This window comes from Cucurbita pepo, chromosome 13, assembly GCF_057944985.1.
Source record: "Cucurbita pepo subsp. pepo isolate OVF chromosome 13, ASM5794498v1, whole genome shotgun sequence".
Classification (NCBI taxonomy): domain Eukaryota; kingdom Viridiplantae; phylum Streptophyta; class Magnoliopsida; order Cucurbitales; family Cucurbitaceae; genus Cucurbita; species Cucurbita pepo.
In genome coordinates, this window is record NC_141810.1 from 11,283,851 (window position 1) to 11,297,969 (window position 14,119).

The 14,119-nt window shown below is 36.5% G+C and overlaps 2 protein-coding genes across 9 annotated transcripts; one reads left to right on the top strand and one right to left on the bottom strand.

The window, feature by feature from the left end:
• On the top strand, positions 1-2,652 carry LOC111808978 (palmitoyl-acyl carrier protein thioesterase, chloroplastic). Its single transcript, XM_023695253.2, has 6 exons — positions 1-779; positions 877-1,010; positions 1,394-1,507; positions 1,605-1,773; positions 1,856-1,924; positions 2,044-2,652. Exons 1-6 carry the CDS (start codon positions 411-413, stop codon positions 2,392-2,394), a joined length of 1,206 nt encoding a protein of 401 aa, XP_023551021.1. The 5' UTR covers positions 1-410; the 3' UTR covers positions 2,395-2,652.
• LOC111808977 (CDP-diacylglycerol--serine O-phosphatidyltransferase 1) lies at positions 2,352-8,314 on the bottom strand. 8 transcript variants are annotated; one of them, XM_023695251.2, is made up of 14 exons: positions 7,917-8,122; positions 6,152-6,346; positions 5,763-5,828; positions 5,626-5,685; positions 5,168-5,258; positions 4,917-4,971; positions 4,743-4,822; positions 4,530-4,646; positions 4,328-4,412; positions 3,976-4,067; positions 3,617-3,870; positions 3,450-3,538; positions 3,218-3,361; positions 2,352-2,506 (listed from the first exon to the last, which is right to left on the bottom strand). In XM_023695251.2, the coding sequence occupies exons 2-13, from the start codon at positions 6,319-6,321 to the stop codon at positions 3,234-3,236; spliced, it is 1,287 nt and encodes a 428-aa protein (XP_023551019.1). In that variant the 5' UTR covers positions 6,322-6,346; positions 7,917-8,122; the 3' UTR covers positions 2,352-2,506; positions 3,218-3,233. The 8 variants fall into 8 exon arrangements, with proteins under 8 accessions (XP_023551019.1, XP_086973019.1, XP_023551016.1 ...); XM_087116893.1 differs by lacking the exon at positions 3,450-3,538 and having other exon boundaries at positions 7,917-8,126; XM_023695248.2 differs by lacking the exons at positions 2,352-2,506; positions 7,917-8,122 and adding an exon at positions 8,276-8,314 and having other exon boundaries at positions 3,048-3,361.
• Between the last annotated feature and the right edge of the window lie 5,805 nt (positions 8,315-14,119).

The following is a 14,119-nucleotide window of genomic DNA, read 5'->3' on the forward strand; positions in this document are numbered from 1 at the left end:
AATGGGTAGACGAACCGAGGTTGTTTTTGGCACCAAGATTTTGTCTCATTTCCAGTGTGATGGTGTCTTGACTCGATCACTCAATCTACCATAGTCAAAAGGAACAATTTTCTTTGTTTCTTCCCACAAGACATGTCCATGAAAAGTTCAAATCATCCCTATCTATTCAACACACCCAAAACCGTCCAAAATCCAAACTACCCATTTGTCCTTCAACACTTACTTGTCGATCAAAACTAAGATTCCATCGCCATTTCAAATAAAAATACCAAAATCTTCTCATTTCTTTCTTTGATATGTTCATCTCTCAACTTAGAAAAAATGAAATTGTTCGTTTCTTTCTTAGGCTATTCCGCCATTTGCAACTATAAGATCGCGATGGCTGTTTCTCTGTTTCAGAAGCTTCACAAATGGCTTCTTTCTCTTGCCCTGTTTCTTATGTTGTGAGGTGCTCCATTGCCAAAGAAGGGGGTGATTTTAACAAGCAGAGGTATGCTAAAGTGAATGGGGGTGTTATTAGGTCTATTTCTGAAGCTGATTTGTTGAGCCGATCGGCAAATGCTTCGAGGGCTCTCATACCCTCTGTTGCGGAAAATGGGTTTGTTGTTAAAGAAGATGTTCGTCAGAAAATTCCCACGAAGAAGCAGTTGGTTGATCCTTATCGACAAGGGTTGATCATTGAAGGGGGTGTTGGGTATAGACAAACTGTTGTGATCAGATCGTATGAAGTTGGTCCTGATAAGACTGCAACTATGGAGAGCCTCATGAATCTTCTGCAGGTCAGGATGCCCAACTTGTGTTCGACGAAATGCCTGACAGAAGTTTTTGAATTTGGGACTCTCTCTAATTTGTTGGTACCATTTGTGATTCATGTAGGAAACAGCACTTAATCATGTTTGGATGTCTGGGCTTCTCAGCAATGGTTTTGGGGCCACTCATGGCATGATGAAGCACAATCTTATCTGGGTAGTTTCACGAATGCTCGTCGAAGTAGACCACTATCCGATATGGTATGTTCTCTTTTAACAATCAAAAGAGTAATCCTACTGAACTTAAAGTTTGTGGTGCTCTATATAAACTCAATTGTGGATTCATCTAGAGAGCTGTGAATCCATTTTAACAGTCAGCTTTCTGGTTTTTTCTTGATCAATGAGCCACTGTCCTGCCTGTTTGATGTCTTGTCCAAAAGAAAACATGCCCATGGGTAAACTTACTAACAATACAAGAACATTGTACCATCAATTCTATAGATGTTAGAAAACTCCTGAGCCTTGAGATGATTCTCTTCCTACTTTGGTCATGGCGATAGCAATTTCAAATTAACAAACGTTTTATCTACTCAAACTACTTGAAACATTACTCATATGCATTATGCATATGAATCATTCTTCAGGGGCGAGATTGTTGAAATTGACACATGGGTTGGGGCGTCTGGCAAAAATGGAATGAGGAGGGACTGGCTAATTAGAAGTCAAGCCACGGGTCATGTTTACGCCCGAGGTACAAGGTAAGAACTTACTATCTCTAGATGACATTTCTTTCAAATTTGTACTCAGTTACTGTCATCTCTGCTGGTGTACTAAAATGATGAAACATATAAACAGCACATGGGTGATGATGAATCAGCAAACAAGACGACTCTCAAAAATGCCAGAAGAGGTAAGGGCGGAGATTTCACCATGGTTTATAGAAAAACATGCAATCAAAGAAGATGCCTACGAGAAAATCTCCAAGTTAGATGACAAAGCTAAGTACATGAACTCCGACTTGAAGGTACAAATCCTTTTAACTCAACTACTACTCGATATCCACCAGGATTTAGAAAGAAATGCTGATATTTGCTGTTTACCCCCAGCCAAAGAGAAGTGATCTGGACATGAACCACCATGTAAACAATGTAAAGTATCTAAGATGGATGCTAGAGGTATTATACATACAAAACGACATTTGATTCATTTTTCCTAGGGGGAATAGATATCTTACCATTAACGAGAAAACGAGAAATTCGGTTAAGTTTTGAGCTTCTTCGTTTGCCTATGACAGACAATACCTGACCATGTTTTGGAGTCTCAGCAACTTTCTAGTATCATATTAGAGTATAGAAGGGAATGCGGAAGCTCTGATATAGTTCAATCACTATGTGAGCCAGAGGAAAATGGAATCCTTAGGGACGTGGACATGATAGAAGATAGTGAAATCAGTCTACTAAATGGGTTTTCCTTGGCATCTGAGATTCTCAAAGGTGGTGGGCTCTTGGGATCCTTTGACAATGGAACACTGAGGTATACACATCTTCTACAAATTGAAGGGGAAGCTAAGAATGAAGAGATAATGAGGGGAAGAACCACATGGAAGAAGAAGGTTACTACTAATATACCATTTTCCACACAGTAAATCTCATTTATAGAAGTTTCATGCCTCTTTATGAAGAAGACGACATCCACGATCACGATTTATCAGTCTTGTCGTTCTACTTCACAAGGGAGTTCATCTGATGGAGCCGCTCCTGCAAATTCAGTAGAAATCATAGAGAATCCCTTTAAAGTGTAAAAGAACTATATGTAACACACTATAAACAAACAATCAATGTAAATTGTAATATATTGATTATCATTTGGAAAAAAGATGATCCATCATGGATATATTTGAAGATTTCCAGGGCTTCGAGGTTCAAATTCTGCACCTAAGCAAACTAAGCCGCCTAAATCCACTGCTAGCGGATATTGTCATCATTGGGCTTGTTCTCAAGGTTTTTAAACTGTGTTTGCTAAGGGAGGTTTCCACACCCTTATAACAATGCTTCGTTCCTCTCTCCAACCGATGTGAGATCTCACAATCCACTCCCCTTCTGGGCCCAGCGTCCTTGCTGGCACACCGCTGGGTGTCCACCCCCCTTCGAGGCTCAGTTTCCTCGTTGGCACACCGCCCGGTGTTTGGCTCTGATACCATTTGTAATAGCCCAATCCCACTGCTAGCCAATATTGTCCTCTTTGGGCTTTCCCTCAAGGTTTTTAAACTGAGAAAATACGAACTCTAACCTTGCATCGTAAGAAAAAGAAAAATACTATATAGAAAACTTTCCACTCAAGAAACATAATTCTTGCTCATCTGGGAAATTAGTCCATTTTCTGAGAGGAAACTCAAGTACAATCACTGTGGGTAAAATATATACATGGGAATACCCCTTGTGACAAGAAGAAACCAAAGAATAGCCTACCACCACTGCTGAGAGATCATAGCTTCTTTCTTGCTAAACTCCGATGCAATTGCCACGACCAAATTAGAAGGAATAATACGACTGCAGCCCCGACAGCGATCCAGAAGATTACCAGCCAAACGGGCATTGGTTTGGGATATAAACCTGAAATGAAAAATAGATCAATGGCAGCCAGTTCAACAAGCTCGAAACTAAACCGTTGGATATGCAGAAGATCTCAAAATATATATACCATGTCCAAACTTTATACAAATAAGAAGCTCAATGATGCAAATTGCAAGCGACAGCCAACAAAATGCGCCGACTTTCTTCACAGGCTTTCTGGAATATATATTATCAGTCAAGATGAATTTGTTCGTAAGAATACGAATTCAGGGAGGGCAGAGATGGAGAGCGTACCGATCTTGAAGGTAGGAATTATACTCGCGAATTGTTGGGATCGCGATTAGCCACCACAAGACTAGTCTATATATGATCACAGGATTCCTAGGGGGTACCCAAAGACAAAACTTCAAAAAGAATGTATTGAGCTCTACTGTCAGGAAGATGATGCAAAGGCTTATAACTTGAAAGAAACGCCATGGACCAAGCAATGGGTGCCACTCATCTTTGTCCCACTGCGCCGGTGTGAATTGTCCCAGTGTCCGTTTAACCTGAATCGGCAAAGAGCAAATATTCATCAGGGATCGAGCAACACGATCTGTTCTCCTCCTAAACTGGCATAATATTCAAAAAATGGAGGTTTAACCGAAACGTACTTTCCCAATAATATTAGGTTGACGACTTAGACCGACCCACTTGTATGTTTTACCGTCGAAGTATCGAACAGTACGCATTCCTGCCCAGATGCCTGCAAATTTTGTCATACATGAGACCAATAAACCATGTTTAATTCTAAAAGGTACTATTAGTTGCAAACAAGTATGAAGAACACTCGAACCATCCTTGTCAATGCAAGAAGATCCAATAACCGATAATCTAACCATTTCAAACCGTCAACAGACACTGAAAATTGGACTCGAACGACAAGATAACAGACCAAGAAGGATAATAGCTAATTTTGACTCTGATCGAAAAAAATCGGGCATGTGGGAGGGAGAGAGATCTCACCAAACCAGTTACAAATCAAAATATCAAGAACGATACTGTCCCACCAGCATTCGTTAAAGTTCGGTAGCATGTGGCGAAAGGTTAGCTGAAAATCAAGAGAATTAAGTTATAATCACATCAATGAATTGGACAAACGCATGTAAGAAGGCCGAGCTTTGGTTGGGATCACAGTATGAAATTCATAGGTAACGAAAGACCGAACCTCCATCATTTCAAACCCGATCGACAACACCCATAGTAGAGCTTGGTTACGAATCATTATAGCCTTGCCCCACCATCCAATTATATGAGCTGGAACAAATTCATCGAAAAGTGTCTCCTAGAAGTAAGGATAAGCAAGTATGATGAATTCCCCTCAGTATCGTAGGTGCAAAAAAACAGTACATTTCGAGTATATAGGTAAATGATTTCGTACATAAACATTCTTAAACCTGCTTCTGGAATTTTCAGGTAAATAAAGGCGACAATCGGCACCATAAGATCTTTCCGGTAGCTCTGCATGAAATGGCAGGATTATAACATATCTGAATCCGAATCCATGCTTATACATTTTCACGGATAACAGTTCGAAAGAGATGAAGAGCATTACCAACACCGAGGTCAGGATGAAGAAACTTCATAAACTGTCGAGCATCATCACGACTCTGGAAGATCATTACATCGTGATGTTAACGAATCATAATTTCTAAGATCCTATTTTCTGATTAACAATACAATAAAAAAACTTTGAAAAACCAACAACACTTGAACAATTAAACGAATTCCGACCCACGATTAAACAGTAAGTATCATAGCAGAGAAAAAAAATAAGGGAAAAACACCACTTTGAGGGAGACGTGCCTGAAAAAGCAAAAACGTAAGCGCTATCAAATAAATGACAGCCATTCCATGTACCAAACGCCAAATTGCTGGATGTGGCCTAATCAGAATCCTGCAAGAAACAATCCCACGTGCGAGAGGCGTAAAAATACAGTTTCATGAAAATACGTTATCAGAACTTCGCTAATCACAAACCATACCAAAGCGAGCTGAAAAACGAGTCCAAAATGCAACAATGATAAAATGGAGATAGCAACAATGACAAGATAGGCTATACATAAGATGTTTTAGATTAGTAATCTTCCACTGCATAAACAACGATCAGCTCGTGACACTTCGTAAATGAAGCACACGTCTTGTCATGCACAACAGGAACAAAGGAAATCTAGAGTCTTTACAGTTGAACTTTCTTTATGTACAATACAAAAGACGGGGATGTCAATAAGCTACGTTCATACGCTCAAAAAAGAACCACTTACGTCGACGGGGCTTGCAGCAAACAATAGGCAAGAAATACTGAAATCATAGCCCATACGCCCCTACATGAATAGCGTTTAGTACGATGAGCTTCTGGCAGAAACAAAGCAGTGATAACATAATTCTTATGGACACAAACCTTTTAACAGATGTAGCACTATCCTCATGCGCCGCCTTTTGAGGATCAAGGGCTCCACTGGCCCAGCTGGTTAAGACAAGAACCAGACAAACAACAAGGCAAATAAAACATAAGTTCACAAAAAAACTAAAAATAAGTGTTGGTTTTACAGCTGAAGAATATAACATCATATCTCTTGCTCCATGCTGCCAATTATAAAAAGAAATGAAGGAAAAGCTTCCGTTCGAGCGAACGACTAAACATACAGAAGCAAACTTCGTAAACAGAACCAGGAAAACAGAAAGACCTCCACCGCTACCTCGAAAAGACGTCAAATTAACATAACGAACTAACTATCACAAGAGAAAGAATATAATGATAAGAAACTACCTACTGCACAAAACACTCACATAAGGAAGCATGCACCAATAAGTAACAACGATATCGTACGAGGCTTGTACGCCCATGCAGTCCAAGGATCGAGATCTTCACCCAAGCTTAATGAATTATAATCACCAATTTCTTGAACCAAATGATTTCTTTTCCTTGCTCGTTTGTGTCCGTCAGGTCCCATGGCCATTTCTTGAAACGATACAGCTTGCTAACTGCAAATCATAAATAAAACGGTGTCACCATAAACATATTACAGAGTTATAAGTAAAAGGATTCCTAGGCTGCCTCCTCGTACACCGATCAACGGCTTAGAGCATGAACGGGGTGAAAAGGCATTAGAAAAATGACCGAACAAGGGCACCTTTAGGAACAACAAGCAGAACTATGGACAGAACACAGAAATATCATCCCTATAAATTGGCAAGGGAATACGTATAGAGCATACAATTTGGCGAGACGAGCACGTCCACCTCAAACATAAATATTTTTAGTACGAAAATCAAAAGTTGGTTGGACCATCAAAAAGTTCTCCACCGCTCGAAACACTCTAAGTCCATTCTTTTAGCCCTTTAACAAGTAAAGAACCCAGAGATTTATAGTACCTTTGCAGAAAATGAATCAGCAAATCATGATAAACATGGAAACTCATCAAGCCAACAATAAGATCCATAGACAACGGATGAACAAAAATATTCACATGATTAAACACCTTCTGAGCGACGAAAATCCGATACTCAAAATCATTACAGAATCTAGAGAAAATTGTGGTCCAGTCAAAAAAGGTGAGCAGAAAGAGGCATTAGGTGATATGATTAAGAAAAACATTCTATCCAAATGAATGGTCCCTACAGATTTCCCTTTGGCTGATTGCGACATTCATTTCGAATCACAATAGTCTAACAAAGAACATTCAATGAAATCCAATCACTAAAACTTACATATTTCACCCATCAAATGGATGCCTGTTCTTCAAAGTCCAAAAGAGATACTCAAATCTCAAGTCAAACCCCTTTTACACAAATATAATCCCATACAATTCTCCAAACTTTACAGACTGTTTGCTAATAATAATGCATTAAACCTATACCAAAGGCTATGTTCATAGCCTTTGTAAAGGGATTTTAAATGCAAGATCATCAACAAACTCACCACTGCAAACCCTTCCATTCCACAGCTTAAATATCACAATGGAACAGATTAAATCAAACATATATACAAATGGATCCAACAAAAATCCTATGATTCAAGCTTTTGGAGAAACACAAGAAGGCAGAAATCTAAAAACAGTGAAAATAGACAAGAGAAATACAAATTAGAAACCTGGAGGCGTGTGTGGAGTGCAATTAAGGCGTGGAGAAGTCAATGAGCAATTAAAAACAAAGAACTAAAAGAATCTTAGAGGAGTATTGATAGAAAGCAAAAAGGGGAAGGACCCCACCATGAAATAAACCCACCCCTCCTTAATTGAACCGTTGCATGTCTTGGAAAATATAAAGAACCCATTATTGAAAGTTATGTAAAAATCAAAACCCATTTCAGAATCGCCCAGAAATCGCGCCTAAAGAGGAAAGAAAAAAACAACACAAAGACACGATGAGGCCTCTAAGAAACCAAACAAAACGATAAGTATTCATCACAAAATCAAACAGAAAAGGAATTGATCATAAGCAAATGAATCCCAAATCAAAAAATAAGAAAAGGGCAAAAGGGTGTTGAAGGAAAAAGCGTATTTGGGTATACAGAATAAGTTATACAAATCTCTCTCGTGTGTTGTATACGTACAGAGGATGAAGGAGGAAAGGGGGTGCTGACGAAGGGGAGCCCTGGCCGCACGATTGAAGGACAAAAGAATCGTAGCCGTCAGATCAGAGAGAGAGTGTGTTAGAGAGAGAGAGAGAGTGGAAGTTCTAATAATGGAAGTTATGGAAAGCAGAGGAGAGAGAGAGAGAGAGAGAGAATGAAGAAGATGAAGAGAAAGGGAGGATTAAAGAAAAACCCAATTGAATTATTAATAATAAAATTGATAGAAATCAAATCCATAAAATCAATGTGATTGCTTTGGCAGATATGAAAAAGAGGGAATGGCAAAAAAGCAATTAGGCTTTGTATCAGTAGAGAGAGAAACAGAGAAAGTAACCCACCAGGGGAAAAAGAGTGTCTCTCTGCAACAGCTGCAGAAATGCAGGTGCTACTGAAAATATATATATATATATATATTATTTATTTAAATGTTTTTTTTTTTGGTAATTTATGTAATCTTCAAATTAATATTTCCATTTGGAAATGAATTATATATTTTATTTTAGAATACTTATGGTAAAGATTTTCCAAATGGGCTGAGTGGATCTATAAAATTTATAAAAATGAACTACGTTCATGAATATTAGTTTGATTGACTATCGGTGAAATGGGTTGATCGAATGGATTGGGTTTAAATTCTTGACATGAATTTGATTGCGTGGATTGACTTGACCTGACCTTCTTTCATTGATCTATGGTGTTTGATGGTCTTACAATACCGTGTGTCTTTTGTTTGTGCACGGTATCATCTTAGAGGTACTTGAGTCTACACCTATTTTGTTTACTTCTGGCCACTGTTTGATTGTTATTATCTTATAATCTTAATCTTCTATTTTGGCACGTATGTTGGGCTTGATTGAAGTGAATACTTGACCTTCTAAAACTCTAAAGGTATTTAAGCTCTAGTTGTACTTATTCACTCAATGCAATGTTTTACGGTTATGCTTGTCCAAGGTGTGTTGTCCATAGCTGCATGTCTGTTACACGCTGAAACTCTTGCCTTGTACTACTTTACTACTTTGTTTTACTGCTTTCATGTTGTATTGTTTCGTTCTTGTTTTCTTTAAGAGTATGATGTTTCGGCGAAATCATGGCTACGCCTTGTAGACATGAAATGCCTCAAAATGTATTATAGGGGGATGCGACTAGTTGTCAAATTCTTGTTACCCGAAAAGTTATATATTGTTTAAGTCGTTGTTGTTGCCTTTTTGCTTGCATACTATATAACATCACTCTTAATCTCTCTCATTCTTGCTTTCAAAACTCTTTTTCCAAAATCTCTCCCCCGTTTTCTAAAATCTTCTCTTCAAATTAAGGCACGAAGTTTGAATACACGTTACTCGACCGTAGACAATGTGATCCGAAGTTGGCTTGACTCACTCAGTGCTGAGAGTAAGTGCTGCACAATCGTCAAATCCGCTATAAAAAAAAGGCGATCGCGACACTGTGCATACTTATAAGAATGTATAATTTCAAATCCAATTCACTCTAATACATAATGACTTCATTTAGGCATGTACCTATCAACATGGTACTATCATCATCATCCTCGTGAAGGGTGGTTTGTATCAGGCCTCCCTCTCAAGTCTATATATTCAGTTCTCATATCATCTTATAATGCAAGGAGTTAAGGTTCGCCTAGCATCAATCCTAATCATCAGGTCCATAAAATCATGTAATTCGAGTGCTAGTTGGCAAACCTCTAATTCATAATCTACCAATTCATAATCACTGCAAACTCCATTGCATAGCAAGTTCATTACTAGGAAATAATTAGCGAACTCTTAATAGCCCCCACAAAGAACAAGTCATCATAGCCATCTCTAAAAATGTTATACATATCATGGAAATCGAGCCAGGTTCATGTTTAAGTGCTAGTTGGCAAACCTCTAATTGTCCCCATATAACAACATAATTATACATATCATGGAAATCGAGCCTAAGGCTTGTTGATCCTTGAGCTTTAACTGCTCTGTGGTCATGGTTTTCTGCTTTACTCCTGACAGTAGTTCGTGAAGATTTTTCTAGTACAAATAATCTCCAATCTACATGTTCCACAAATCGAAATCGGATCCATCAAACTTCTTAAGTCCAATCTTTTAGCTTTTCATCTTCATAGATCATGGTGAATCTCGCGTAACTCTAATACTAGATGTTAGGACCGCATAACAACACATGCACTCGATTTAGATGAACATAAACAACAGGAGAGAGATACTGCAAGAAAAAAATATTGGCTAGAGGTTTATATGGATGATTTCAAGTATGTAGAGAGTATGGAGAATACATAAATTATATTTTCAAAGCACTGCCTACTCGGTATCTATATATACAGTCTTATCGAGGCTTTACGAGATATAACCATATATTATATATAATTATTTACCATATATAAGTTTACCAAATATAGTTTTTTATTATACAGAGTTGTTTACTATACATAACCATTTACTTTATATGTCATCTACCATATATATTTTTATTATCTATAATTTGTGGGTAAGTTATAAACTAGCAGCAAGCTCCATAACATAACATCTTTAATGCTCATCTAGGGCATGTTGTTCGTGGCCGCATGCCCATGCTAGACTGAACCCTTTATTTAATTTCATGTTGTATTGTCTTACTATTGTATTTTTTGTTTGTACGACTACTCAACGAAATCATGTATAGGCCTGCCATACTTGAATTGCCTCAAACTGTACTATAGGGAGTGTGACTAGTTGCCAACTCTTCCACTGATTTTGTATGATCGTTTAGCGAAATCACGTCTAAGCCTACCAGACCTGAATCGCCTCAAAATGTACTATACGGGGTGTAATTAATTGTCAAATTCTCCCTACCTAGAAAGTTATATTCTATTCAAGTTGTTGTGTTGTATTTTTGCTTATAGTATATAAGGTTGTTTCCAAATATTCTTTCATTCTTAAATTAATTAAAAAAATTAGCCAACCATTTATAAATTCTCTATTGAAAAAAAAAAAAAAAAAAAATCCTTGTCTTTTTTTAAAATTTATATTCTAATAATTTTTAATAGTGTTCCATATAACTAAAATTTAACGTGACATATTCATGGAATTACATGATGCCATTTAGTTCATATTCACAAAAGAAAAAAAAAAATCGACAAAAATGACCAAATTGCCCTTCTATAATAAAATTCAATCCTTTCAAAATATCGTTAATGATGGATAAAAACGTAATAATCCTTATGAATTCAGGTAATTTGACTGTAGGGTACCTCTCGTTTTCACTTCTCTACTTAAACGAGTAAGAACAATCTAGATTCAACTCCCCTTTGAATGTTTCGGTAGAAAATAGAGGAAAGAACGAGGGCATTATTGGAAAGGGTAAATAGAAGGATGGGAAGATGGAATAATTTGGTTGAACAAGATGTGACATTAAGCACAAAGGGTCATTTCATTGCACCTTTTGTGTATTTATGGTTCACACTAAATGGGGGGACCTTCATGTTCTTACCTTTTCATGTCATCCATTTGGAATTCTATGCATAAATATGTAATAAAGATACAACCCATAGCCACTACTTTTCTCTTACTCTTTTTATTCTCATTTATTCTATTTCTTAATATTAGTTTACGTTAGCGTTCTTACACGTACACGTTTATGTTCAATTTTAATTTTTACATTTATAAATATCTAAATTTAATCTTTAAGTTTTCTGTCAATCTTAAACTTATATTAAAATTATTATTATTATTGTACGTTTACTTCAAGTATAAGAGCTAAAATAATATCGAATCCAAAGTCAGATATTTTAATATATTATTACTTAATCAATATTCTTAATAAATTTTTAATTGAATAAAAGTATAATTTAGATACACAGTTATCTTATTCAAAACTTGACTAATCGATTCAATTAGGTAGTCGGAGTAAGTCTATAGGTCAAGGGCAAATCGAATATAATGGACCAATGCACAGCTTATTATTTCTTTAACTTTTAACTTTTTGTGAAAGTGAGAAGATCGTTCGTGATAGATATTGATTTAGTTAAGGAATCTTAACTTAGAGAACGACTTTTATTTACTTATTTATTTATTTATTTATGTATCGCCTTTGTCTTCCGTTAAAAAATTGGGTTGAAATGTTTATATTTTCTCATTAATTTACCACCTTGGGTATGCAAATATTAACCATATTGTAAGAAAATAAAAAAGAGTAAAATGTAGTTAAAAGTTTCATCAATCCCATCACACAAAAATGAGAGATTGAAATTGGCCGAAAAATAAAACAATAATTATGAAATTCTAGTAGTATCCACGCGCTTTACTCTAGACTCTAGAAAATTCTAGTCTCACCTACTTTAACTGCTCATGAACCCACCTTATGTTCGAAGGAAATGGTTCACGCTTTTATGGTGTCGTAGATCGGTCGAGTGACAAGTCTCATCTCTAGGATGAACTAATCTTCTATTATTTAACTTAGGGTAGCTTGTTTTTACCTATGCATTGTGAAACCAATGTCCTAGGTCGAGGTGCTACCATGTAGAACTCCCTCTCTCGTGGGAAAGTATGGTGTGTGGCTAGCTTGCTCGTCATCTATGGGAGGTTAGCTAGCGAACTCATCCCAATAGAACCATATAGTCACCCAAAGTCGGAGTTGTGACACATTGTATTTGTTGCTCCAAAGACTAGCCACATGATCCACATCAATCCATAAGACAAATATGCACGACCCCCGTGATCCACATCCCCATATAGAACAGATCTACATTATTCGCATGGTCTACATCCCCCCATAGGACGGATCTACCATGCAATGCAATCTATCTGAACTATTAGGTCACACAACCCTATAGAACAGACCTCATGAATTTTAGGTAGTATAGCTATGAGGTCACTTCCTCATATTTATGATAATGTATGTGTTACTATACGTTACGATATCTGTACTGGAACTCTAGAGAGTTGTCAACTGCCCCTAGTTATAGTGCAGTCATATATCTTAGTTAGTAGGAAATTAGATCGCTTTTACATGTTATGATTCTACTCTGATGGGACTCTAGAAGATTTCCCGCTACCTCTAGCAATGATGGAGTCATTTATCGTTGACCTATGTAGTAATCTTGACACGGTTTTAGTTAGTTGTACAACTAGACTAGTTAAACTTAAAATTATAATTAATATATTTGAGGTACGAGTAGATAGACGATTAAAGCCCATAATATGCTAATATGCTAAGTAAGAAGAACCCACGACTTTATTTAAGTTAAAGTAATTGTGGCATTGAAACATACGTGCATTATGGGACAGTGTGTTTAAGGTGTAATCTTTGTCTCCAACCAACCATTTGCCACATCTTTGGAGCTTCCAAATTCGTTGGATTTGTGTGTTAGTAGGCCATCACTTAGCATTTTTAAAAAATATTTATAACCTATTAAATACTGAAATTTATTAGACATTTTAAATGTTTAAATACATATTAAATATTTAATATGTGAATTTTTTATATTTTTCTTAATAATAATTAAAAATTTAATATCACGAGGACAATATTTGCATATAGGTTAAACTACAATATTTGTCGGAATCCCGCTGTAGAAGTTTATAGTTATCGCTTATATACTTTCTAGAAAAAATTTAAGATGTCATTTAACATAAATTATTCAAAGCCGAGCGTTTTTAACTTTGGAATTCGTATATCTGAGCTTCTGAAAAAGAAGTTCACTTTGGTTTCGATAATAACTCTAGATTGTTTTAAGTCTTGATTTACAATCAATCAATATCTTCGAGATGACTCTTATTTAGATGTGATCTCGGCTCATTCATGTATCTCTCAGATACTAGACGTCACCAATTTCGTCATTCTCATCTTCCAATTGAAACTCAAATGTTGTACATAAGTTCGATACGTCTTGAAATATTTTGGTATTTAGAGCATCTTTAGTCAAGTTTTCTAAACTCTCTTAAAATCTTCGAATATGGATTCTGAACTTTTGAATTTTGAATTTTGAATTGAACGATAACTTTGTATAGATAACGAGGATATGGGTTTAGTCGGGTTTATGCCGAACTCATTAGGCTTGAGGTTTATTGGCCTTGGACTTGACCACTTTTAATACATGGACCAATACTCTACAAAATTAGTTTAGAAATAATTTTTTCATTAATTATTTATTTTCATACGTAATTTTATCTTATTAGTAAGTATAGGAACATGTA